A 27,972-nucleotide genomic window follows, 5' to 3' on the forward strand; every position below is an offset into this window, starting at 1 on the left:
CCAGAAGGCAGAAGAATTGAATGCCTCTGAAAGCTCCAGCGCAGAAAGTTATGCCATGAAATTATGACCAATATGCTGCCTAATGCCTGAGACACGGTCTTAAAATCTTTTAAAGTTGTTTTTGGCCCAATTTTTTTTTAATCCATCCAAAACAGTCTCCAAAAAAAAGTTTTTTTTTTTAACCACTATTTCTTACCACATGTTTGCCTTTTTTCCCCCAAAGGATGGAATGGTTTTAATATTTCCTGATGCTGTTTATTTACTTTCTTCACAGCTCAGTTATTGACTCTGTGGAATTTACACCTATAACACCTGCCTACGCACATCTTGTCTACGGTCAACACCTGTACCTACTGACCACGCACACTTTATCTGTCTTTCACTGTCTTTTGTCTTTGCACTGTTTACTATGCATCTTTTATTACTGTAATGACCCAGTTAAATTGAATTGAATTTGCATTTAACTCTGAGCTGTTCCACCAAACTACGTAAGAACTATTATAGTTTAACTACTATAACTGCGTTTAATGCAGTTTAATGGACCTTTATGGTCCAGTGCTGCGTTTTGCTGGCCCTCTCTCGGGACTGCTGTTTTGGAAAAGCCTTTTTTGGCCGTTTCGGGGTTAAAAATCTGACCGTCTCTACCTTCCCACCTCAGCCAGGGCTCGGCTGGTGTGGTGCCGCCCAGTCCAGGGAGTTTACGTTTCTTCTGGAAGCACGATGAGCACATTTCGCCTGTGAGGTTACAGTGTGGACTAAGCGGGATTGCAGAGCAGGTGTGTGAGGTTAAAACACCGCGTACAGCGTTTAACGGCATTTCGCGGGTCCGGCTATCCGAGCTAAAGCAGCACGAACCGGGTCAACAACGGCGCCGGTCGCTTTAGCCAAACAAGCCGCTAGCCTAGCTCGCTAGCTAAGCTTTGGTAGCCGAGCTTGCGAATGCGCTGCCACTGTGCGCCAAATGCTTGGGTTCATTTGCGGTAACTTTAAGATAAATATATATATATATATATAAAAAACTAACTTTGATATCTGTTCCGTGCGGCTGTTATTTCCAGCTAGCGTCGCTGAGCGTCAGTGTTAAAGGAATTAGTTAGCTTCCCTGCTACCCTAGCTAGCGCTAGCTGAGCTGCGGGGTTGTGGACCCGACGTTTACCTTTACCTGCGAGTTTAAAGCAAGTGTCATGTTCGTCGTTTGATCTGGCTCGGTCAGTTGGCGGTAATCTCCGCTGATGTTGGGTGGCTGTGTTTTTGCTGACTGTTCATTGATCGTGGCTTGTTTGGCAGGTAACGCTACTCAAGCCCCGGAGGAGCCATGGTCGCCAGCAGGATCTGAAAACTTTCTTCTGAGCAGCGCGATGTCTGCCCTGCTGATAGCCAGCTTGGCCTTTTTGGTTCTGGGACTTCTGTCCGTCTTAATTCTCAGGTGAGGACACAGTCTAGCTGCCAACTCAAACGGATTAAATTGCTGCTTTTCCAGTGCGCTTCTGGCTGTCACCTCATTGACCCCTTTCTCTGCCACCACACACCCTAAAACTGCTGCTCACTCAGCACTTTAACTTCAGACTCATACATCAAACAATGTAAGGTTTACAGGTGTGTGTGTGTGTGTGTGTGAGTGAGTAGGAATGCAGGTTGTTATTTTACTTCATTTGATCTTATTCCCTGTGTGTGAGTGTCTGTCTGGTGCTGTGAGCTCCTGTATCCAAAACCAAATTCCTCATATGTGCAGCAGACCTGGCCAATAAAGCTTGATTCTGATTCTGGTTCTGATTAAAACTTTTGCCCAGATGCTGTGAGCGCAGCTGGACTTTTGCCACAACACACCTTCTCCCCTTTTCCTCGGTGTCACACGACCACGTAGGTTAAATGAGTAACAACGCACCTTTGACAATCATCTAAATGGATATTGGCGCCCTTTGGCTCTGGTGTCTTTGAAAGGGCTTGAACAGCTGAGAAGATCTGCAGGTTCCCCCTGATCATAAAAAGACAATAGCAAGTCGTCAAACAAGTGCAAGCTGTAACTCTTTCCTTTTCTCTGTGCCGTCAGATGGATTGGCTGCAGGCTGGCCGTGCGCTTCTTCCACACCGTCCTGAACGCTGAGCTGAAGATCAAGACTGTGGGCCTTTTTTCGCTCAGAGGAATTAGTGTCCAGTTCTTGCCTCAGCACACACTGGTGAGTGAGTCATTTTCAGCACTTGCTCACGAAGGGAAGCAGCGTTGAACTTGGAGACTCCGTTTTTGGAGAGGTTTCGTTGTCGGAGTCGTACCCTGTTATTTCAGAGCAGCTAGACTAGGGATGCTCCTCCCTGGCCTTTTATCTACTTTAAGCTGAAGGACATGGTTGGAGATGTCACTCTCAGGTTCCTTGGTGAAATGGATGTCTGAGGTAATATGTGCTTGAATCACAATTTAAATAAAAGGTTTGAAAAAATAATTTATGTAGAAATGATTGAAATATAGGTGCAGTTACGTGGCTGAGGCGGACAAGTCTCCTCAGGAGAGAGTAGGCCTATGAGTGGGACCGAATGAACTCTTGACCTGGATACAGGGAATGCATTGTAGAAGGCACCTGGAGCTTGGAGAGGCCAGCAAAACGGCTTACGTAGTAAAAGACAAGGACAAGTTGATCCTCAACGAGCAAAGTAATCTGGTGAGAACCGGCAAAATCAACAGGTCTTGAGATAAATTAATAAAGTAAGTTTCAGAATGATGGCCTTGGCCTGGCACCACCACAAGTTTAGAAAGAATAGATCCCAGGCATGGCTGGAGCAGAACTTTCCAAGGAAAGTGTCATTAAATAACGGGAACCAAAAGTGATTCAAAGTCATATAATTAATTAAAGGTTGGCGGGTGGGGTGATGAGCTCAGCCTGAAGACAGGATATGAAGAAGAATGCTTTGTGATGATCTTTGCGTCGTGGTTGTCCGGGAGCCGTCCTGAAGCTCAATAAGCGAAGAGAGGGCCTTTTCCCTCCTTCCAGAAGAACTCCTCGACTGAAGTTTGTTTTTTCTTTTCCTTTTATTTTTTGCAGAAGGCTTTTTAGTTTTATGACCTTTTTTTGCGTAAGAGATCAGAAGAAATTCAGAGCAAAAAACCTAACTTGGAATAAATTATCTTTAATATCACGCGTCCGGACGGGGGGCGAAGGCCGAGCCGCTCTGAGTCTCGACGCTGGATGCGAGGAAATAATGAACAGCTTGACCCAAGCTCTAATTATTTTAACATTGCTTGGGCATAGAGGCATCTATGACTCCAGCAGTAAGTATTTAGTTGTAACTACAACTTAATCACAGGTGAGTAATTACTTTTCAGTGAATTACATTGGTGTGACATTGAACAGGGACAAATAACAACCAGATAACAAATCAGCAAAGATTAAATATTAACAGTAAGACCATTTAGGGTTGGTTTTCTGGTTAGGGATTATACCTAGTCCTAGACTACACTTTCCTGTCAGGGAGGAATCTCTGTTCGGAATGCTGTGTAGAGCAGGACTAGGGATTAACCCTGCCTGGGAAACAAACCCATAATTAACTACCCAATAGTTATGGAGTACTATATATACACTATAACTCCATGAGTCACCCATTCTAAGGCGTACACATCACAGAACCCACGTTACACAGAAATATGGTTTATATTCCAAGTCTTGAAACTGCTTGATGGTTCTCATTGAAAAATTTAATCACACTGTGGCCTTTCTGGAAGGCTGGAAACAGAAACTTGTTTCCAGGAATGTAGCAGCATATTAATCTTGTAAAAACTGGGTGCCAAGATCCGATGTTCTGATGATTTTGTTCTGCTCAATATAGTACCTTAAAGTGTATCATAGTAATGCGTTGAAGAGATTCAATTTTCCTAGTAATACCTTGACTTGGTTTCAGATTTTTGTTATATTAAAAAAAAAATACATTTTTGTATCCAACTACTATTTATAACCAACTACATTTACACTTTGGCATTTTGGCTGATGCTCTTATCCAGAGTGACTTACAATTTGATCATTTTACACAGGTAGGTGAAGGTGGTGTTAGGAGTCTTGCCCAAGGACTCTTATTGGTATAGTGTAGGGCGGTTACCCAGGCGGGGCACTGAACCCCAGTCTACAGCCTAGAAGGCAGAGGAGTTACCCACTACACTAACCAACCACCAGCTATCCAAGCAGTCTCTTTCCTTCGTGACAGTAAGTGTTGTTAACATCTGAATGCTTAACTAACATGTTTGCGTTTTTGTCCTGTAGGAAATAGACAGAATATGGATTTCAAGTAAATTAGTCAACCAGGACTTACCGTAAGTATTAAAATTGGGCAACATGCCTGATTTCCTCCAGTGTATTTTTAAAGCATAGTATGTGTACATAGTGTTCCAGTTCTCTCATTAGAGACACCCCTGTTTGTGCTATAGGAGGTACTTGGCACTATGTGTGGGAGAAACTCTGGTACGGATTGACCTACAGGAGCCCCTCAAGCAGCAGGTGTCTCAGAACCATGGGAAGAGCCCACGCAAGCCACCCATCAGCCCCTCCACACTGCACTTCCTTTCCCAGGTAGGCCTCTGAAATCATCGCAGCTTCTGATTCTGACTTTTAAACTTTCACTCACTTGGTGAATCTTTCTCCACCCCAGTTGCTCTCACTCCACATCGGCTCCATAAACGTGATGGTGCTGAATCTGCTGCTGCCCGAGTCTCTCTGGCACATGACCAGCACAGGAATCACTCTGATGCTTGATCATCAAAGCAAGAGGTGACTGGTGCAAAATAAGCCTTTTTCCTTACCAAATAAATGCCGTGTTCAGTTTTGGACATCGTTAATGACTTTTACTGAGCTGAGAAGTCGCATAATTTTCATGCTTTTCAGGTTAGCCTGGGACTTTTCGGTGGGACAGCTCAGCAGTAAAGTTCTAAAAAGCAGCAGACTGGTTTGTATGCTCTTGATGTTTATGAACACACATACACATGGACGTCCATTTGTGAATTTTCTTTAGGTCTCCGGGTCACATATTAAACCTAGTTCTAGTCTAAAGAGCATTTAAGGAGGGATGTACATTCCAACCAATTTTGATACCCAAGTATCCATGAGAGTTCACAATAAAATAAACAGAAAAAAAAAACTTTGGCTAAATATAATGTAGTGCTGCAGACTTACATTTTAGGTGACTGCACTGGGAAAAACGCACAAAAAAACAGCCGAGGGAAATCGAAGCTTTTGCTCTGAATGTGTAACGGAGGCTAACAGATGAGCTACGTAGCTAACCAGTGTCATGGTCAGTGCTGATGAGGACTCGTCTCCTCCACGAGGTTTCCTTTCACTGAAATGTTGGCGTGTTTATTTTATTAGGTTTCACTTCCTGCAGTGAAACATAACGAATACCAGAAAACCGATTCCAGTGTTTGAATATTGGCTCCTCAGTTACCCAAGCACTCAGATTAAGTGACCCTTATTAGTCCCATAACAGGGAAACTTCACCTCCTCATTTAACCCATCAGTGAAGTGAAACACCACATGCACACACTAGGGGGCAGTGAGCGCACTTGCCTGGAGCGGTGGGCAGCCCAATCCGCAGCGCCCGGGGAGCAGTTGGGGGTTAGGTGTCTTGCTCAAGGACACCTCAGTCATGTGCTGTCAGCTCTGGGGATCAAACCGGTGACCTTCCGGTCACGAGGCTGGTTCCCTGACCTCCAGCCCACGACTGCCCCACAATACCTGTGCAAATCCCTAATTTTACTTGGAATTCAACTCAGAAATGCAGTCCAGCTCACTCTGGCTGTGTGTAGTCTAGTCTGTTTATTTGAAACATAGCTAATATAATAGTTAAAACTTCAAAGCTGAAAACTGTTAACTGTATATGCTCTCAGAAATGTGTTCAGTCATATAAAGCTGCGTATTGTTTGCTCTCCCCGATCAGCAGGACACATGTCTGGCAGAGGTGTCGCTGGGCATGGCTGTGAGCGGGGATGTGAGCTTGTCTGACCTTCGCCCAGGTCAGCTGGCTCTAAGTGTGAGGACCCTGCTGGCAGAGCTGCATGAGGGGCTGTTTCACTCTCAGCTGCTCCTTACGAAAGCAACATCTCATCCAGACATCAAAACCACTACCGCAGGTGTGAGGCCATTTTCTGGATCAGAATCAACCAATTTCAGGTGTAAATGTGATCCGCTCGTTCGTCTGGCGGATGAATTATTACCCCTCCACAGTGCTGCCTTTTAAGTTTGCATCTGAGTAATAAACCATCTGAAACAGATCTGAACCAATCCTGTTAATATAAAATGGAAAATCCAGTCATCCACACAGAATTACCCTTACACCTTTCTTGTGGGGTTTTATTTTTTGTGTGTGTTTCTTGATCTTTCAGATGCAGAAGATCAGTATATTCAAATGGAAACAGTGGAGAAGCTTCACCAGGTGATTCCACAGAAGGTCAATGTGGAGTTTGAGAACACTAACATCACCCTTTCTATGCACAGCCAGAAACGGTATGTGTACAGACTCAATTAATAAATTCATGTAGTATTAGGGGTTTACAATACATTACAATTACTACTACTACAACTAAGGGTGGACAGTGTCAGATTTAGCTGAGAAACCCATTCTAAAATGCTTGTGCTGGAAAAAAGGTTTTCCTTTCACAGATTTTATTTAAAAATGCGATAAAATATTTAATCTAATGCTTTTCTTGCATTAAAATAACAGGATCTTAGCACTGAATGCGTATTTTCTTTTTTTTTTTGAAGAAGAAACTATACCTTACATTGAGGTCTCCAACCTTGTTTATTTAAGTGATGCAGCAGCTACCTTTATGTTGTATTTTGAGTATTGACGGTTTAAAATGATGGTGTTGCGCAGCAGAAGCACTGATCCATTACATAAAATGCGATAAGAGCACAGATCAAGGATTCAAGTTCATTTGTACACTGTACTCGTGTACATTTAATATTATTAACAATAATAAAGTTCACTGTTTTACTTTTGAAGGCATCTGAACTGGACTCTGAAGTCTCTGAAGGTGGATTACAGCCGTGATGAAGAGCAGCCTCCCCTGAAAGCCTTCAGTCCTGAGCTCAGTTTTCCACACAGCAGCCTGGAACTACTGCTGGAGGGTGAGCACTGATCATTTTTACACACCCAACTGACAGCTTGAAGTGTAAAAAATTCGATTCGTATCATCCCCCTTTTCTCTCTCTTACTTTTTCTAGATGGACTTCTTCTCTCGCAGAGCAGGCAGAGGATTATATGTCTCAATACACTTAAAACTCTGCTGCAGGTTAGCTGTTCTTCTCTCTGTATTCATGTCCTTATGTCTGCATTTATGACACAGTATTGTTTAGAGCCGTGCTTTAAACAGTGGTGTTCAAAACGGCTGGATAACATTATCTCTGCTTTGAAGGTGTCATCAGTGGATGTCTGTGGCTCGGTCTCCATCAGCACCTGCATCGTCCACTACAGGCAGCAGGAGTTCTCTCACTGGCTGGATCTTTTCTCCTGGGAACAGCTCACTCACAGGAAGACTGCACACAGAAAAAAGTACGAAAACAAGTAACAATTGAAAGTAATAGATGGAAATTATGATGGTGAATGCAAGTTAGATTCCCATACAGGGACTAAGTGTAGTCCTGGACTACACGGCATACTAGGTTCTCCTTTGGAAGGAAAATCTATAGGACTAAGCACACACACACACACACACACACACACACACACACACACACACACACACATATATATATATATATATATATATATATATATATATATATATAATTTTTTTTTTTTTAAGGAGTACGCTTATTCAATTCCGCCATGCTCTCACTTTTAATGGATTTTCAAAAGGTGTGGAGTGCACTGTCTTTACGCCAGTGTCATCTTGTTCTGCAGACGCTTTCCTCTCCTGGATGTCCCTTTCACGGTCAGTTCCTTGGTGTCCAACGTTAACGTGTCCGTTCAGCTGGGAGACACTCCGCCCTTTGCTCTAGGTTTCATCTCTTCCAGTGCAGGTACGTGCATACAGATATGAAGCTTTGCAGATTGGTCAGAGATTGTGTGAGATTAGTTCGCAGGGCTGTTGAAATTTTCAACTGGCCTTCTGTATTATATCGTATTATATCTCCATTTTTGTCATTTTTCCATTTTTGATATAATCTAAAAGTGTCTGTTACTCTTTACATTGTTTGTAAATTTTATGATAAATGGCCTAAAAGAAATGACCCAAAATGACACGGGAAAAATTCTGGTTCCATTGACTTACATTGAAAGTGAAGTGTGTTTTTTCCTTCTCCTGTAAAGTTACTACTTTGGAGAGAGGAGTTTTTTTTTTTCCCAACAGCAGCGATATGCATTTCCCTGCTGTAGCTGTTGAATCCATGTTGTAAGTAAATCAAAGCCAGTACAATTAGATAAGATCCTTCCCAAATTAAACTAGCCTTTGCTATATGTAATGTATTAACCAGAAGCTGTTTATCAGGGTATGCTGTACAGAGTTTGCCACTCTGTGAAATTACATCTGAACTGAAAGGACACAGCTTAAAGGACCCATATCCTACAGTTATCTTGTATGTTTTAATTTCCCACTTATTGTCCTTTTGTGATGGGTTTTATAGTTATATATTGTTATATATCGAAATCGTTCAGTCCAATTTACATGAGAATTCTTCAATTTGTCTTTTTTCCTTTATTAAAAAGGCTCTGATACATGTAACGCTCTGATACATGTAAATGACCTCTGCTTTGATTGGCTTCCCTGTATAGTGCTTCATTTAAAAAGCAGTCCATGTGTGAGTAGGTGAGGCTAAACTGCTGTAGGCTGAAAAGGCAAATATATGTAAATGTGCTGATTTTTATGACCTCACAAAAATAGTAAAATGACATGTTTGGACTGTACAGACAAGTAAAGCGAATGGCACGTTCTGAAACATTAACTGCATTTACATACGGCATTAAACTTGGTTTCTTTTTCCATGATGTCTGTTTTTTATTTATCTGAATTAAAAAAGCTTTATTTTAAGCGATGGACACACTCCACTCCTCCCTCTAACTGAGAATAGTAATGTTTCCCACAGAACTGCAGAACATGGTAGATTCCAGTACAGAAGAGGAAACTGTGCAGAGTCTCGATATGAGTCAGCAGATTTCTCTGTCACTGGACCATTTTTGGTGGAGGGTAGGCCAAGGCTCTCACATCCAGCAAGCTCCTCATCCACCAGGCAAACACGTGTGGGGGGAGGCCCTTATCCTGGACTCTTTCACACTGCAGGTAAAAGGCATTCAGCATCTTTTTGATAGTCAATTATCATTGTCTGGTGATATAACATACCACATGTATTAATGAAATAGGTTCCCTGTCCGCGTGTTGTATATTAATAATTAGTTTTATGGAAGTTCCTGTTTGATAAGAGCAGAAATGGACATTAGTGTCTCTTTATTATGCATTATTTTACCAGTATCCTATGTGTTGCCACTAGCCTCCAATCACTTCAGATATGCTGTCATTCAAAAATCACTTTTTTGATTAATATAAAAAAACTATTTTGTTGCAGGTATAATAGTATAGTAGTATTTCAGTCTACACTCCTATAAGTCACTGAATAATTAAATAAGATGTAAACAGAGTCATTCAGAGTGTTTTAACATAGAGGTCTGCACGGGATCTACTTTTTAGTGCTACTCTTGCAAGATTTCATCCCACACCGGCAGAAAACCTGCACTGTTTGTGCTATAACCTACTGGCTATAACCTAAACATTGTCTCACGTTCTTTAGGTATACATGTTGTGCCATATCTTTCTCCACTGGCCTGGTTCACCACCTACGCTCGCATGTGACTCTGAAAATTAGCTCTGTGCCGCAGCATGTTTTGGTCCTGAGGCTCCCACAGAAATCCAGGCCTCTAGTTTGTAAAATCCTCATTTGAAGAGATGCATACGGAATAGTTCACAGTGGTGATGAAAGAGGTTAATGCCTCTAAAAGCTTCCTTACAATAAGTAATAAGTAGTATGCTGCCAAATGTCTGAGACACTGTCTAACAGCAGTTTTAGGCCCCCAGTTTTAGGGTACACTTGGGCATAGGAAGGCGGATAGTCTCCAACAAAGTAATGTTAAGATTGGGGTTTACCGCTATTTTAAAATCAGCATTTCAGGAAAGAATTAATACGTCGTTGACATTAAATTGTGTATCTGAGTGTGATTAGCGCAGTGTCATAACACAAGTTTCTTATCTATCTCTTTATTCACAGGGCAGACACAGTCAGCCACAGAGTGTAGAATCCACTTCTGCTGCAAGTTTGAGTGCAGAATCCAGTCTGCAGGGTCTACAGCTGGAAGTATCTGAGACCTGCACTCTGTGTCTCTCTCGCCTGCTCTCTCTCCTCAAACTAAGACGAGCTCAGAACTCACTCGCTCCTGAGCCTTCCACCATGCAAGAGTTGCCAAGCCGCCTGCCTCCTGTGCTAAAGCTCGCGCTCAAACTGCAGGACACTAATGTGTTCACGCTCTCAAACGTGGCAGGTAGGTACTAGCAAAGACTATTGTGCATGTTCCTTCAGTTTCTTTCATTGCCTTCTCTAATTGATCATCCTTTCCTTTCTGGAACACGTTTCCCGTGCTTCTGGCCACTTGATGGATGTGGTTTAGGAGCTGTTGCGCTGCGGGTCGACACGGTAGGAGCTTGTGGCTCAGCTGAAAGCTCGCAAGTCTCGGTGGAGGGTGTGGCTCTGGTTGTACTGAAAACGCTTACTGAGAGCATGGAGCCATGCTACCCTGCAGATCAGGCCTCCAGCCCCATCCTCAGCCTCAGCAGCCTCACTGTGTCATACCAGAAGAACGCCTGCATCCTGGAGGTAACTCACCACCACCACTCTCCCACACGCATCAACCATCTCTGTCCTGCCCAGTTTGCTTAGAGACTTCCATGGTTTTAGTTTTTGGTACCAAAGAGATTCAGTTGTTCAGAAGTGTTTTCTTAACCTCAAACATGTGATGCCATACCATTCCAGCTTCGTGAGCTGCTGCTAATAAAAGTAGATGAGCAGTAAAACTTAACAAAGCAGTGTCTTTGATTCTGACGGATGGAATGCATTTTATTTATAGCCTAGGTTGTATTTCTTCTTCTGGTACAGTAGAGTGTTAAAAATAGCTCCTTAAAGCTATTCACAAATCATCAAGCCTGATAGTTTGTTCTTTAAAAAGACACCTAACCCCCAACTGCTCCCCGGGCGCTGCGGATAGGGCTGCCCACCGCTCCGGGCAAGTGTGCTCACTGCCCCCTAGTGTGTACGTGGTGTTTCACTTCACGGATGGGTTAAATGTGGTGGTGAGATTTCCCCGTTGTGGGACTAATAAGGGTCACTTAATCTTATAATTTGAGGGGTATATAACTTATTTACATTAGTCAGCTTCACTGCAGAGCTAAAGAATCAGACTTTGTTCACAGCAGCTCTGCTGATTCACTATGCTTAGGGTAAAAAAACTAAAAAATTGAGTATATGTAATTTTTATGTATTTATTTTATTTGCTGTACTCTTGCTGTAAAACAAGTGAGACCATTTTTCCCTATTTACTCTGTCTTCAACGGTCATAGGTGAGGAGCCAAGATGCTTTAGCCATGCAGTGGACGCCGTCTGATCACATGTTCCTCTATCAGCACGTGTGCGAGAGCCGGAGTTGTTGGAGCACCCTGTCAGTAGTGGTGGACACAAAGCAGAAGGAAGCAGCCTCAGAGTCTCTAGCACCCTCTTCTGTAGGAAGCCTCAACATGTGTGTTGATCTGGCCAACGCCCAGCTTACTGCTCATGTTGCTGAGCAGAACTTCGTCGTCATCCGTGCAGATGCTCTGTCCATCTCCAAGCAGCGAGGAGCCACTCACGTTAAGGCACCTCGTCTGGTGTTCAACTTCGACGGCAATGACATCTTTTCCTTTTCCGAACCAGAGGTGCACATGCTAGATGAGCCACCAGATGAGCTGCAGCAGCACCGGGCACGTTTTCCATTCCTCACCACACCACGCAACCATGCCTGGCTCTTCTCCTTCCCCACCCTGACTGTGGAGTTCCCTTACCAGTACAACTTCTCCAGAACTTTCGACAAGGCCATCAGCGTGCAGAAGTGGCTGAAGAGCCTCCACCGTGGTGTGGCACAGCCATCCGAGACCGAACGCCTTCCTCCAGACTTGTTCTTCCGCATAGGCCAGTTCTCCTTCGTCTTCTTGGACGACGTCTTCGAGATCAAGCTGCGTGACAACTATGAACTGATGAAGGATGAGAGTAAGGAAAGTGCCAAAAGACTGCAGCTCCTTGACCGCAAGGTGGCTGAGCTGCGTAAGCAGCATGGTGAGCTGCTGCCAGCCAGAAAGATCGAGGAGCTGTATGCCTCGCTTGAACGCAAACACATCGAGATCTACATCCAGCGTTCCCGACGCCTTTATGCCAATACGCCCATGCGCAAGTCGCTGCTCACATGGACACTGACCCAGCTGGAGCTAGTGGCATTGGCTGACCAGTCCCTCCATGGCCCTGAGCGAATCCGCCAGCTTCTCCGTGAGATTGATGGCGTCAGCCCATTCCCAAGGGATGGACTGCCCCTGGTAGTGCAGTGGTGCCGTGCAATCAGGTTCAAGCTGTCCGCTTTCCTAGGTGAGTGAGTCTATTGTTTGTCCAGAAATATATACCAAGTCTTTTCCAATGTTGTCCACATCGTTTTCCTTATCAGTGCTTTCTGGAATGTTTATAGGAGATTTTTATACGAGACTTTTTTTACATTGATGATGGATGTTTTGATGCCATTTTGTTCTGTAATTTGATTTGCGTACACTAGGACATCCTGATTGTTGTTGTGGCGGTTTACATACTGTTTGTATAATTGTTTGCATACTCTCTATTCTTTCATGCCCTTGAATTTATATATTTTGTAATTGTTTATAATTGCCACAATAATATAAGAACATACATTGAGGACAGAAAGCAAGGTGATGCGCTTGCAGTTTGCTTGCCTGAGGAGCCTTTTTGCATTTTTGCCATGTCCTCTAGATCTTTTTGTTATGTTCTAAATCTTTTCCTGTGCTGTAGTGAGGATCCGGGATTACCCTCGTTACCTGTTTGAAATAAGAGACTGGGAGCTGTCAGGGCGGCTCATTGGGACAGAGCAGGACGGGCAGTTGCGCGGACGACGCAAGGAGGTGGTTCAGCTCGGCCAGCCATGGGGTGAAGTGACTGTCCACCGCAACATGCCCCCCCTCAAATTCTACTATGATCTCAGCTGTGAGTCTGACTGTTTTTATTTTTCTTATGTATTTTAAGATTTTTTCAAAGCTTCATAAACCATTTCTTCTTTATTTGTGTAGCAACCATATCCCTCTACACTATTGTGTGGGGGCCTTGCTGGGACCCTGCTTGGACTCTGATAGGCCAGGCAGTTGATCTATTGACTAAGCCTACTGCTGACCCCTCTCCCCTGCTTACCTGGTGGGATAAGAGCAGGCTGCTCCTGCATGGATGCTGGCATATGGACATTGACCAGGCCAACTTACACCAGCTGGCCACTGAGGTTCTGACTCAAGAATTTGGTTGTTATTTTTGAAATTCTATGTTTCAGCTGTATTGCTTTGCTCAATTATGTGACTGTTTCTTAACATTTACAGGATCCATACAATACAACAGAAAACATGCACTGGGAGTGGAACAAGCTCAACTTTGCCTGGAACCCTGGACAGTTTGTCTTTAAGGGTGACATGGATGTCAATGTTAGGACAGCGTCCAAGTGTGTGAACTTTTTTCTAATGACAACAATAGTTTTCCAGTGTGAAACGTGAAGCGCTTTGCTTCGTATATAAGCAGCATTACTAAAATCACATTCTATTTTTTATTCTTTGAAGATATGATGATATCTGTTTCCTGCACCTTCCCAATCTGTGTATGACCCTGGACCTCCAGTGGCTTTGCCATGGTAACCCACACGACCACCACGCAGTCATGCTCTGTTGCGCAGAGAATGTGGCCGATGTTACATCAGGACAGCCACATGACTCCTACAGGGCCTTCCGTTCGGAAAACCTCAACCTCTCCATCACCATGGACCTTAACCAGAACTCTGATAGAGGTTGGAGCATGATCTTTCAAGCTGAGTCCTTCAGAGTTTATAATAAGACAACAGTTTTATTTAATGCCGAATGTTAAACTTTGGAGAAGAAATTAAGTGAGCTTGGTCTCCAGCAGTTGCATGTGCTTGGTCTAAGAACTAGTTAAATTTAGAAAAATTGCCTCTCTATAATCCTTGTTTGCTCTGTGTCTGTGGGTTTTGCCCTCAGGGCCTTGCCAGCCTCGAATCCTCCTGTACAGCAGCACTCTGCGCTGGATGCAGAATTTCTGGGCCACCTGGACCAGTGTGTCGCGGCCCATCTGCAGAGGAAAGCTCTTCCACAGCCTCCGGCCGTCCCGCAAGAAGCTCGGCCAGCACTATAAGCAGATGTCATACACAGCAGCATTTCCCCAGCTGCAGGTCACACACTAACTACACTGCTCTCACACACAGATGAAAGGACTTTTTAGAAACTGGGTGATGGGAACGAGTCCGATTTATGAAATATTCAAGTGGTCATGGAAGTGTAAGAAATAGAATAGTAATATTTTGATGTGCAAATGCACTTCAGTGTTGTATGTTCTCACTTTCAACAACCAAGTGACGTCTGAACTCTGTTCTCCACTAGAGGACGATGTAGAACCTGTCGCTTAAGTTTTCAGTCAAAACAATTCTCAAAGCTGCACATCAGATGAGAAACTATAAGGTCACTGGCGGTGCATAGCGGATACAGTTCAGCAGTGAGAAGTGCAGCTGTGGCTCCTAGGAAGCACCACAGAAAAGCGCTGATCAACAAGCAACTTAAGTTCGTTTTACATTCTACTCGTATAGATATGATAGAATAAAACTTGTTTCCATCATATTTGGTATCAGCTCTTCTTAAACTTGCTGATTTCTACCTAAAAGTTATGGGTTAAAATGTGATGTTATAAGGGTAAGAAGAGTGGAGTGGAGTGGAATACAGATAATTATTATTTATCAGTTTATCTTAATGTTGACACCTTTTTCAGTATATATTTTAATATACATGCTACCTATTGTGGATTTGTGGTCTGGGTTTGGGTTTGATTTATCCCAGTAATGGTTAGATGCTGAGTGGCATCGTGTCTCATGCTTCTGGTGTACAGCAGCCTGCAGCCGCAAGAGTCCTGTTTTTTTAAATGTATTGATTTTATATATCATTTAAATAATGCCCTACCAGTTTGGATATTAAATTAGACTAAAATGTATGCATCATTTGCAAGAATTGTAAAAACCCCTGTTCTGTGTATTAATGGGTATTTTGGTGTCATTTTTTGTGCCGTTCACAGGTTCATTATTGGGCGTCCTTTGCTCAGCAGAGAGGCGTTCAGCTGGAGTGCAGTAAAGGCCACGTCTTCACCAGAGGAGCACAAAGGCTTATTCCACAGGGTGAGAGCAAACGCGCACCTCACACACACTTCAGTGACTAGTCTTCATGTGACTGCAGTGTGTAAATGACTGTGCTTGTCTGTGTGTGTGGCTGCAGCGGGCACAGTGATGAGGAGGTTGATCTCAGAGTGGAATGTGACGCAGATGGTGAGTGAGCTGTCTCTGGTCACTGTGCACCTGATGTCCTCCACGTCAGACGAAACAGCCGACCACCAGATTAACGCCCAGGTGAAAAAGACTCACCTGCTCAGCCTGTCCTCACTCAGCTACCAAAGACAAAGCAACCGAATCGAGGAGGTACATTCCATGCACACACACTGAACGTATGAGTGGACAGTTGCGTTGAAGCCTAAAGTTCAATTGAAATTTGAAGCCAAATTGAAAGCCACCATCGTTTTAGCATTTCCACAGTAGACCATTAGAGTCACAGTAGTAAAGACGATGGTTGAGACTGTGTGTTCAGCCCGTTATGGGCTGGAGGTCAGGGAACCGGCCCTGTGACCGGAAGGTCGCCGGTTCGATCCCCAGAGCCGACAATCCACGACTGAGGTGTCCTTGAGCAAGACACCTAACCCCCAACTGCTCCCCGGGCGCCATGGATGGGGCTGCCCACCGCTCCGGGCAAGTGTGCTCACTTCCCTCTAGTGTGTGTGTGTTCACTAGTGTGTATGTGGTGTTTCACTTCACGGATGGGTTAAATGTGGAGGTGGAATTTCCCCGTTTGTGGGATCAAAAAAGTATCACTTAGCTTAACTTAACTTATCATTGTAGACACCTTGCATTTTCATGCCAGCAGTGAGTGCCAAATAAGGACTGAACAACCAAAACTAGTTTCCCACTGTTAGTTAACAACTGGTTAGATATCAAAATATGCCACTTATCAGTAAAGGGCAAAGAACTTTCCCTGAGGATCTGTTTGAACAGTTTCCTGTAGAACAAGACAAGCCCTCTCTTCATAATCAAGTGTTTGAACACTTAGATATCAAGGTGTTGCCAAGACATGCCAATAACCTCATTAGTCTTCTCTTACCTCTAAAGCATGTATATCATAAAGAAAAATAATTAGGGAAGACTTGCATGTAGAACTCGGTGTGTGGATGGTTGCTAAAAACTCACAACTTCAAATGCTTGTTTGGCCCTGTTAACCTGCATGGCCATGGGTGCAGCTAAAGAAGACCATCAGAGTTATTAGGCTCCACAATACTAACTCACTAGTGTACTACTATCCACACCAAGTCAGTCATCTGTGAATTTGTAGTGTAATAAGAAACCTCTGGTTTGCTAACATAGAATGGTTATAATGACCGGTCTCTACTAGGAGTCCTTAATTAAGAAAAATCTACTGTTACTCTATTGTAGTTATTTTGTTGCTTATCTCTGAAACCATTTAATGAAGTTCTGGTCAGATGTAAGACATCTATACATTTAATTTGGTAAAGTGTGTTATGTGTTTTAATACAATTGATCTGACAGACTTGAAAAGCCCATAGGTAGGTTTACTTTATGAATACTGATTTTACAGGTAAATGAGACGTATAATGATAATGTAGGAGAAAAGTGCCTGTGGTCTTTCAGTAGCTTTTAGTGTCAGTAAACATGTTGATAAATCGGATAATTCTAGCCTGAATTAAGATTTTGACATCACTACTCCCATTTCTACCAGGAGGTCGACTCAAAAGATGAAAGCAACGCCTTTTACACACACAAGCTGTGCTTGGTTGACCTGCGTGCTTCCTGGACCACCACCAACAGGAACATAGCCTTTGGCTTGTATGACGGTTACAAGAAGGCTGCTGTACTGAAGAGGAACCTCTCCACAGAAGCCCTGAAGGGACTAAGGATTGATACACAGCTGGAGGCCAAAAAGCTAAAGCGCTCCATGTCTACTTATTCCTCCAGTGCTCCTCCCTCGACTCCTGTTATCCCTGCCACCATCCGCCCAGAGAAGAGTCAAAATGAAGGTGAGGGTTTTTCTTACAAACCGAATTCCTGAAAAGTTAAAAAAAAAATGGGAAAAATATAAACAAACATCAATGATTTGCAAATACTTTTTTGACCTCTAATCAACAGAAAGCAATACAAAGACAAGATATTTGATGTTACTTAATCGGGATATATATGCGTATTCTAAATTTGATGCAAAATTTTCCTAAAAAAGTTCCCACTGTTACATCACCTTTCCTTTCAACAGTGTTTAGTAATCATTTTTGTTTTTGAGGGTTTTTTTTTCGCCGTTCTTGCTAGATGTCTGACTTCAGCTGCTCAACGGTCTGGGGTCTCCGTTTGCCGTATATTATGCTTCATAGCGCAGCACACGTTTTCAGTGGGAGGCAGATCAGGACTGCAGACAGGCCAATCCAACCCCCTGCACTCTCTGACCATGGAGCCATGCTGTGGTAAAACATGCAGAATGTTGCTTGGCGTCGTCTTGATGAAATGAGCAAAGACGTCATCTAGTTATCTAGTAGTGTTACAGGTTACTGATGCTGTTGGCACTAACACACCCACATACCATGGTAGTTGCTGTCTTTTTGCGGGATGTTGCTTTTCTTGTTTGACCCAGAGAGCACGACATCCGTTATTTTCAAAAGCAGTTTGAGAGGTGGGTTCCTCAGACCCGTCCCGAGAACATATGGCTTTGCGTAGTAGAGTCTTAACCTGCATTTGTGCATCGCTGCTGTCGGAAGAAAACCTCATATCTCCAAAATGGTAACTTCACAGGAGAAGGAAAAAATACACTTTGCTTTTAATGGAAGTCAATGGAACCAGACGTTTTCCCAAGTCTTTTTGGGCCATTTCTTTTGGGCCAAACAGCATGAAATTTACACACAATGTAAACAACAACAGGCCTTTTCAAATTATGTCAAAAACTGAAAAACCTCAAAAATGGAGATACAAGGTTTTCTTCCGACAGCAGCGATAGGCAGCTCTTAAGTATTCCTGAGCCCATGTGGTTCTATTCATTACAGAAGCATGTCAGGTTTTAATGCAAACTGTCTGAAGGATCGAAGGTCATGGCCATTCACTACTGGTTTTCACCATTGTGTTTTACACAATGAGTGTGTTTTACACAGATTTCTCCAGATTATCTGAAATTTTGAATAATGTTATGGATTGTAGATGAAATCCTTAAATTGTTTAAAGTTCTGCATTAAAAAAGGTGTTTTAAACTGCTGGATTATGCACTCGCAGGTTTTCGCACTGTCACTGCTGAGCCTTTCATGAATGATCCTTTTGTACCCAATCATAATAGAATAACCTGTTGCTTATTCATCTTTTTACCTTTTTTTTTCCCCCAAACAGGATTTTTTAATTATTCCGCAAAAATTCCAGTCCTATATCTCTCCTTTTTTGGGATGTGTTGCATGCATCATATTTGGAATTAGTATATATTGACAGAAGTTCATGAAGTTGTTGAGATGAAATGTGTAGTATCTTTCTTTCTTCTGTTTTTAAATGCATTGTATCTACAACTTACTTTGGATTTGTAAGGGTTTTGTTTTTGTTTTTTTTTTTATTACATTTTTTTTCTTACTGTGTCTTTCAGGCACATCCATGCTGCAGAAGCTGATCGAGGAGACAGATAAGTTTGTGGTGTTTTCTGAAGAGGATGCAGGAGTGAGTGATCAGCTGTGTGGAATCGCCGCCTGCCAGACAGATGACGTTTATAACCGCAACTGGTGCATAGAGCTCGTCAACTGTCAGGTATTTTGATAACAAAATAAAATAAGACGTTAATAATAATAATAATGTTGTAAGGTATAATGGAAGCTCTCTTCTTCCACTTACAAGTTGTTCTAAACCCTGTCACTTGATTATATTGACCACTGAACTTTGTGTTTTAGATGATGTTGCGGGGCACTGAGACAGCAGGGTGTGTCCTGGTGTCTGCTGCGAAAGCTCAGCTGCTGCAGTGTGAGCACCACCCAGCCTGGTACAACGATACCCTTAAGCAGAAGACCACATGGACCTGCTCGTTAGACTGCATGCAGTACTTTGCCACCATGGAACCCAACCCTTCTGAACAAGAAGACCTGCAGCTCTGGCTAGAGGCGAGTACAGCCACATGGCTCACTTTTGATATGACCGAATGATTACCAAATACGGTAATGTCTGTTAGTTATTGTTTCAGCAATTAGTCATCGGACAAAACTTTAGATGAGCTGAAGGTGCTGGAGGTATCCTGTTTTTGTTCATGCAGGTGAAAAACATTGAGGAGCACAGGCAGCGTAACCTGGACACAGTGCAGGAGCTGATGGAAAGTGGCCAAGCTGTGGGAGGCATGGTCAGCACCACCACAGGTACAGTTTGAGGCTCTGCACTGCCTGTCTAGGTTTTTTAGGTCAGTCCCAAGTTCACCAGCTAATTTTCAACAGAAAAATTACATTAATTTCATGGAATGTGCCATGATGAGCAATTCCGCTGTAAGTTTCACGTCGAGTTCAGCGTTGGTGAACTTCTAGACTCAAAGCATCCTCTACCAGTGGCACTGTTGCTCTGGCTGTCTTGACTTTCAAAGCACTGAGTCTCCGAGATGGATAATGCGCAGTTCTACCCACTGGCTAGATATTAAAACGTTTATTACAACATTGGTGATGTTTGCTGTGTGTGAAAGTGACTTCTTCTGTGTTCATTAGACTGGAACCAGCCATCACAGGTGCAGGAAACGCAGCAGGTCCAGCGCATCATCTCACGTTGTAGCTGCCGCATGTACTACATCGGCTACAGCCACGATATAGACCCAGAGCTGGCTACACAGATCAAGCCTCCAGAAATACGTGACCGCCACGAGAAAGAGGATCTGCTCAAGAAGCAGGCTGGTAGGTGCAGCAGTCTTGTTAGACAGTGCTGCTAGAAATCTGAGATATTGTGTTGTTTAACCTGTTGGTACTGAAATCATGCATTTACTTCTGAACCATGTACCAGGTGCGGTTGACACCTTCACACTGATCCACAATGAACTGGAGATCTCCACTAACCCAGTGCAGTATGCTATGATCCTGGACATAGTTAACAACCTCCTTCTCCATGTGGAACCAAGACGCAAGGTTAGAGATTTTTGCAGCTAATCTGAAAGGGCACTGAAAGACATGTCAAGAAAATGTGATGATGTGATGTTTGAAGAAATGTACATGACGCACACAACGCAATATAAAACATATTGGCATAATGGGCTAATGCTGTTGATTGATTGCAGCAGGGGCGTACAGTGTAGCACTGTGCCAGGTGAAATTACTCCAGTGTTGATCCAAAGATCACAGTTGGGTGCACAGGAAATAACTTTGTATAGTGTTCATATCTGTTGACATATGGTGCGGTGAGAGAGAATAAACGGCTGATCTGCACTGTGTTTACAGGAGCACAGTGAGAAGAAGCAGCGTGTGCGTTTCCAGCTGGAGATTTCCAGTAATCCAGAGGAACAGCGCAGCAGCATCCTCCACCTGCAGGAGGCAGTGCGCCAGCATGTGGCTCAGATTCGCCGCCTAGAGAAGCAGATCTACTCCAACATAAGGGTCAGTGTAGTAACAGCATGGTTGAATTAGCTGAAGTAATGAAATGCTGATCGTGTGTTTTCTGTGAAAGAAATGTCCAGCTAACTTTATATATTCGGTGTTCTCTGCAGTTTTGTTCTAAACAAATACACTTTGAGCCTTTTTTGTTGCTCATTTTTCCTTTTTGCTTGGACTCTTGCAGTCCCAACCGGAGGAGCTGAGAGGAGACGAGTTGTCTGACATCAACCTGCGGCTGCAGAACCAGCTCAACCAGGAGAAGACTGACCTGCAGATGAAGAGTGAGGAACTCAACATCCTCATCCGGTAGGTAAACATAGTAGAAGTTTCATGATCATTGAGATTTTATCTCTAACTCAGGCCTCTAGTTAGCTAATGTTTTCCTTACCTCAAGTTTGTTTTTTTCTATTTCTGTTTTTTTTTATTATTATTATTATTATTATTATTATATTGTTATTCAGTGTTTTTTTTTTTTTTTTAATGATCAAACTTTCACTCTTTTGTTTTTGAACACATTTCATAAATTCCTATTAAGCTGTTTAATTTATAATATTTTTAAGAAGTACTTACATTACAGCTCGTATGAGGCTGTAATGTTGCATTTAATATAGTTTTGATTATTATTTTTATTGTTGTTCTCACCATTGAATGTTGAATCATACTTGCTGTGGTTACAACCACCAATAATTAGTCTCTTCTTGTGATACATACATTAGAATTGCTGCAGTATGTTTTAAAATAGTATACATAATGAATCAGATTTTAATCACATTTCCAAGGTGTTTTAAGGACTTCCAGCTACAGCGGGCAAATAAGATGGAGCTGCGGAAGCCTCCAGAAGACGTGAGCGTTGTGCGTCGCACCGAGATCTACTTCGCTCAGGCACGCTGGTGTCTCACAGAGGAGGATGGCCAGCTAGGCATCGCTGAGCTGGAGCTGCAGAGATTTATGTACAGCAAGGTGAGCCCTAGATGGTAAAAAGTGAGGGGGAGAAGATGTATCTGCTGCTTGGTTTCAGGAGAAAGGGGTCACATTCTTAGGCACAGATTCAGATTATTTATTATTGCTACATCAGAGAGAATATTCTATATTCACAGTCGATTTTAGTCGAGGACCAGACTCGGTCTCTATCTGGGAAACTGGATAGTTGTGGTAGTACAGGTAAACATTTTCTCGATTTTTTTTGAAAGATTGTGGTGCATCCTTGGCCAAAAGAATTCAGGCTGATTTACTCAGAGAGTCAGCACAAAAATATTATAATTTGAAGCATAAACAAAGTTGGAGTGAGTTGAACTGTTAGAAGAAGGACAAAGATCTCTAAGATAAATGTTTTTCGATTTTTTTTTTTTTTTTTTTCCCACGCAGCTGAATAAGTCTGATGACACAGCAGAGCATCTCTTGGAACTTGGCTGGTTCACAATGAATAACCTTCTACCCAACGCTGCTTACAAGGTACTACCAGAATGGTTGATCATTATAGATCATTATAGATCCTCTGTGCACAACATTTATCTGAAGCATTCAGGCTGGGATTCCCAGACTCCGTGTTTGCATAGTGAAAATCTCTATTGAAAATCTGCAATATTAATTTTATCTGGATTTTTAATGCCATTTGCTCAGACTTACAACTTTTCTGCTTGGTTTTTCTTGCTCAGCATGTGAGGGTACGTATGGTGCCGGTAATTTAGTTTCATGCCAGTTGACATCATCCTCCCCATTTCAGCCCTGCTCAAGGAAATACATTCACTTTCTGGTCAGAGAAATCTAAAAAGGGATGGCATAGTCCTTTGTTTTGTATCATTGTGCTTATTCAGATTTCCATCTTCATCCGTGACGTTTGTGGTTTTCTTGTGCATCATCTCATCTGCAGTTGGATTTATTCCACAAGCCCCATTTTCTCCTTTGATTTGTAAATTGCAAAAATAAATAAATAAATTTTAAGAAGAGTGAGCATCAACCATCCTTGTGCATGACAGTAAAACAGCTGTAAACAGTTACACAATACATCCTGAGGTCTTTCTGAACCGCTGTTTTATGCTGTAGGTGGTGTTGCGTCCCCAAAGCCCTTGCCAGTCCGGGCGTCAGCTTGCCCTCCGCATCTTCAGCAAAGTCCGCCCGCCTGTGGGTGGCATTTCCGTCAAGGAGCATTTTGAGGTAATTCGGACAGAATTGTACTAATGCTGCACGGTTTATTTGCTGATCATAATCACAATGTTGGCTTTTGCAGAACTGATATGGAAGGGGGCTGCAACATCAGAACCAGTCAAAGTTGTTTCCAAGTATATTGACATTTTTGCAGTATATAGCAATAGAATTGTACTGTAATGTTTTTGTTCAGCTTTATTCATGCAGCTCTGAATTGTATCCATGTTACCTTCAACTAAAAGTGGGTTTTTGTGGAATATTGTGAAAAGTGACCCAATATACCCTGAATTTCCAGCGAAGTAACCAATCGGATCAGATTCGCAGATTGCTAAAACTGTGCTTTAACAAACTAGGTCAATGTGGTGCCACTTACCATCCAGCTCATGTACCAGTTCTTCAAAAGAATGATGGGCTTTTTCTTCCCTGGGAGAAACGTAGAGGAAGAAGAAGTTGGGGACGAGGAGGACAAGTTCCGATTGGTCACTACAGGTTTGATTTGACACATTATTCACCTCTTATTTCACTTTTCCTTCCCCTTTTCTATACTGTGTGTAGTCAACATCCCATCCGCTATACCACTCTGCTCACTGATCAATATTAGCCGAGTTAGCCGTGTTGTTTCTTTCTCCTCCCCTCAACTCTCCCCTGTGGTGTAGGAATATTGGATTTCTAATTGCTGTGTGTTATGTCACACCAGTGGCCCTGGCCTTGCTATAAAAAGCTCAACTCTCATCTGACATTGACTGGATCTGGTCATGATTCAGGGTCACCCTGACAGTATGAGCTATAGCGTATCTCTCCATCTCTGCTCTCCTCTCTCTGGGATCAGGTGTTGTAAAGCCGAGGCAGCTGTCTGAAGACTCCATCGCAGGACTGGGCCCCAGCAAAGGGGTCACACAGGGGATAAATCGCACAGCAGGGGTTAGGAGGTCATTCCGTAAACCACCTGAGGTACAGTCGCATATTGTCGCTTCAGTACAGATGCTGGTTTGCATTACTGACACCTGCCTTTTGATCCACCTCTCCACCACCGACAAGGTGGTTCCTATGCATTTCCAGTGTGTTCAATTCAGTGAATGACACTGTTTTTGGTATCATACGATATTGTGCAAAGGTTTTAGCTGAGAAACTTACAATGAAAAACCTGTTTATTTGGTTAGAGAAACACTAATTTAGAATCACTACAAATTACCCCATATCATAGTACCATAAGTAGTAGGTTCTCCTCAAGAAAGCCCAGTATTAATCGTAGTTTTCACCCAATTCCTGGTTTTGCTGGTCATCTTCATTATGTTAAATCAGTTGTGCTGCTGATGGAATTTAATTAATTAATTAATTTGTCCAGAAGTCTGGAACCAAGCGTTATTTTTCAGACTATCTCACAAGATATCAACTACTTTTTAGAAAAAAAAAACTTTAAAAAAAAACAAAACTACTTTTTAGGAAAAAAAAAATTCTTGTCGCATTTTACTACACGTGTGTGTTAGGTACATTTATTGTACTGATTTTACAAGCAATACATTGTGCGGAGATAAATGTAATCAAACGATGTGCTGAGGTGCCTTTTACACTTGCACAGAACTGCATATGAAAACATACCGACTAAAAGATACAGTAGCATCATCATTGTGGTTGAAGAGTTGACCACAACAGGACTGTTATTTTGTTTTCTGTCCAGCACCCTGTCGATGACATTGACAAGATGAAAGAGAGAGCCGCGATGAACAATTCTTTCATCTACATCAAAATCCCTCAGGTTCCCCTCTGTGTCAGCTACAAGGTGGGCAGTGCACTGAACTCGGCTCTTCAAAGTTCAGCTCTTCAAAATGCATTAGTGGATGATGGCTTGAAATCCGTACCGTTGTGTGTTATTGTGCAGGGGGAAAAGAGCAGCGTAGATTGGAAGGATCTGAACCTGGTGCTGCCCTGTTTGGAGTATCATAACAACACATGGACCTGGCTGGACTTTGCCATGGCTGTGAAGAGAGACAGCCGAAAGGCTTTGGTTGCCCAGGTACTGAACACATCACCATCAGGGAGGCTCAACATTGCTCACAAATTTCCCAAAATATGGACTGATGCTTCTGAAATGCTACTGCACTAGTTTGCCGGTTTATAGGATTGCACTAAACTCTGGTCATTTTATCATGTGCCTTTCAGCGTCCAGCTAATAATCTGTAGCCCATCTGTTGCTGCTAAATTTGTCTGCCACCACTACCTTGTCCATCAATGGAAAGGTACCACCATAAGACCAATACTGACCGGATGATATTTGTATATCACCGAAACACCTGGAGTGGTAGGTGTATGTTATAAAATGACCAAAGGGAGTACATGCTGGACAGGGTCGGGAGCTAAATTTAGCCCTGGACTTTGACTAGACCAGCCCACTACAACCATAGTGACCTGCTCAATCCAAATAAATCATGTACTTTCATTTCTTTACATCTTGTTTAAGTAACTTTCTGTTGCTTTATGCGCCCCTCCCCCACCCTAATTGGCAGCTGATATACAGTTTACCTATATATGGCGTAGTACAATTCTCAGGAAATGACCTTGTGTGAATGAAAGCCGATATTCTGTCGAGAAGCACATTGATGTCTATATCATAGCCACCAAAACAGAAATCAGAATGTGTCGTGTTTTTTTTTTTACAGTTAAATCTTTTAGCCTCGTTTTACGAGTGAAAAATGTCAGGAGTGTGTGTGCTAGGCTGCTACTGCATGTAAGTGATGTAGCACGGCTGATGTGGCGTGTTTTTGTTTTTAGTCCGATTTATTTTATTTATTTATTTATTTATTTATTTCTTCAGACACAAAGGAACTTCAACTATTTTTTTTTTGTTTTTTATTTTTTGCAAATATGTGCTTGTACATCCCATGAAGTACTGTTTAATTATTAATGTATGATAGACAGAAAAGTCCCAACATTACAGGAACAAAAACACTGATAAAGTCCTGGATTTTAGGGGCTTGACTTCGCTGGTTCAGAGCATGACTTCATTATTGTTTTTATTTGCAAGCACATGCAGCATGAAGCGCTGTTGGGCTTTAAGAAAGATTTCACAGATACACAAGCAGATGTGATAACCCGACTGCTTTCTTTTGCCAACTACTCTTAATACTTCTCATCTCTTCATGCTGATGGACAGATGATTAAAGAGAAACTGCGCCTGAAGCCAGCTGTGGTCTCCGAATCTCGGGGTAAAGTGGCCGAAGGGAAGGCGGACAGCAGCGTGCAACAGCAGGAGGAGGACGAGAAGGCCCGGCTGCTGATCGGCCTCAGCACCAACGACAAGAGCTCCAGCAAGAAGAGCATCTTCAGCCGCCGCAAGTGAGCCCAGGCTATGGGAAGACTACAGACGCTCGACAGGGTCCTTCTGCCTGTTTCTGGTTCCTTTAGTCTCAGAGGGGAGGGGGTGGTGGACTGTGATGGAGATCCAGGCAGAGCATCCGAGAGACGGCTCTCCTCTCCTCTTCACCAGAGGTGCCTTCAGAACTCCACACTGACTATGGACAGATGGTGAGATGTTCCAGTTTAAGGAAGGTTGGATCATCACACTACTGTCTTTGAAGAGGGCAGCGTACTTCATCAACATTCACGTTGTCACACACTCTGTTGCCATAAGTGTTGCATATGTCACTGTAGCTCAGTGCACTACATACTGTCCTCATCTATCATGATAAACATTTCATAAAGCCCCAGAGTTTAAGGTGGAATTGTATTCATGTCCTGAGTAATCAGTCCTCTCTGATTACTCAGTGATTATCAGTGATTCTGTTTTAATGACCGCTAACATCTCCTGCGGGATCAGGAGACTAAAATCTAAAGGGAAAGTCTTGCAGGCACATTTTACGCACCTTGGAGGAGATGCCTGGCAAACCACAAGGGATGAAAAATGGTTTTCAATCCAGATTTATACTTTGTAGTATTACAAATACACTGAAAAGCATTTCCATTTACTTACCCAATGCCTTTACCACTGAATGAGATGCACCCAGTCTGAAAATGCCCTTAAGACGTTCTTTTAAATTTAAGATTAAAACTTAAGACTAAGATTACAAAGAAGTCACACACGTATGTAATATTTCTTTGTTGACCGCAGATTTACTGTACTAACAACCTTTGTGCAATACCTACAAGGAAAGCAGATGAAATATGTGGCTGGTATGGTGATGGTGTTGATGTTGCTGTTTGTAGGGAGCTTTACTGTTTTGTAATATTTGGAGCACTCAGTAATGTTAATTTTAACACTGTGGCACTTTTGAAGTTGTTTTTTTTTTTTTTTGTGTTGTTTCTGGTGTTTTTGCATCCTTTCATTTCAACGTTGATCTTAAATGCTGCTGATTTTGTTGTTCGGCTTCAGAGGAGAAAAATGTCAAGGAAGATTTATTTCAGCCTGAAAGAATATTGTATTTTTCCTGTAATATCGGAGCATCGGCTCTGTGGGGATGTTTCAATATCTGTCACAGTGCTTGGTAAATTTTATTTTCAGCATTAAAATTGAAGCCCCAGTAAACCTGTCCTGTAGTGGTCAGTTATAAGGATCAGATCAATGGGGATTGCCAGGATTTAGGGATGGAATGAATGTTTCCTGATATTCATGGAGCGGGTGATTAAAAGTATATATATTTTTTCAATATTACTGTGTTATTCAGTATTACTGTTAAAATACAGTGAAAACGTGTAAAAAGAACCAGTACACACTGAAATCACTTAAGGGGTTATATTGATGGATGTATTACTGAACCTCTCACTTCTTTATAACACCATAAAAATGAGCTACAACTGAAATAAATATGAAATTATGACCAGCACTGCTGCCGTTTGTGGTTCGGATTAC

At 42.6% G+C, this 27,972-nt stretch overlaps 1 protein-coding gene across 3 annotated transcripts; it reads left to right on the top strand.

The window, feature by feature from the left end:
• The first annotated feature begins 601 nt into the window (after window positions 1-601).
• On the top strand, window positions 602-27,946 carry LOC108411675 (protein KIAA0100). 3 transcript variants are annotated; one of them, XM_017683364.2, is made up of 41 exons: window positions 602-776; window positions 1,288-1,426; window positions 2,051-2,177; window positions 4,245-4,294; window positions 4,409-4,550; window positions 4,630-4,748; window positions 4,863-4,923; window positions 5,911-6,103; window positions 6,356-6,476; window positions 6,976-7,100; window positions 7,197-7,264; window positions 7,388-7,524; window positions 7,876-7,994; window positions 9,057-9,250; window positions 10,230-10,500; window positions 10,627-10,832; window positions 11,573-12,623; window positions 13,056-13,247; window positions 13,331-13,533; window positions 13,628-13,746; window positions 13,862-14,085; window positions 14,294-14,484; window positions 15,375-15,474; window positions 15,572-15,771; window positions 17,138-17,435; window positions 19,022-19,179; window positions 19,320-19,526; window positions 19,676-19,775; window positions 20,112-20,294; window positions 20,401-20,522; window positions 20,832-20,987; window positions 21,169-21,290; window positions 21,764-21,944; window positions 22,350-22,436; window positions 22,640-22,648; window positions 23,028-23,138; window positions 23,483-23,618; window positions 23,959-24,080; window positions 24,808-24,909; window positions 25,009-25,143; window positions 26,281-27,946. In XM_017683364.2, exons 2-41 carry the CDS (start codon window positions 1,359-1,361, stop codon window positions 26,464-26,466), a joined length of 6,696 nt encoding a protein of 2,231 aa, XP_017538853.1. In that variant the 5' UTR covers window positions 602-776; window positions 1,288-1,358; the 3' UTR covers window positions 26,467-27,946. The 3 variants fall into 3 exon arrangements, with proteins under 3 accessions (XP_017538853.1, XP_017538854.1, XP_017538855.1); XM_017683365.2 differs by having other exon boundaries at window positions 5,914-6,103; XM_017683366.2 differs by lacking the exon at window positions 22,640-22,648.
• Window positions 27,947-27,972: the final 26 nt, after the last annotated feature.

Source organism: Pygocentrus nattereri, chromosome 17 (assembly GCF_015220715.1).
Source record: "Pygocentrus nattereri isolate fPygNat1 chromosome 17, fPygNat1.pri, whole genome shotgun sequence".
Classification (NCBI taxonomy): domain Eukaryota; kingdom Metazoa; phylum Chordata; class Actinopteri; order Characiformes; family Serrasalmidae; genus Pygocentrus; species Pygocentrus nattereri.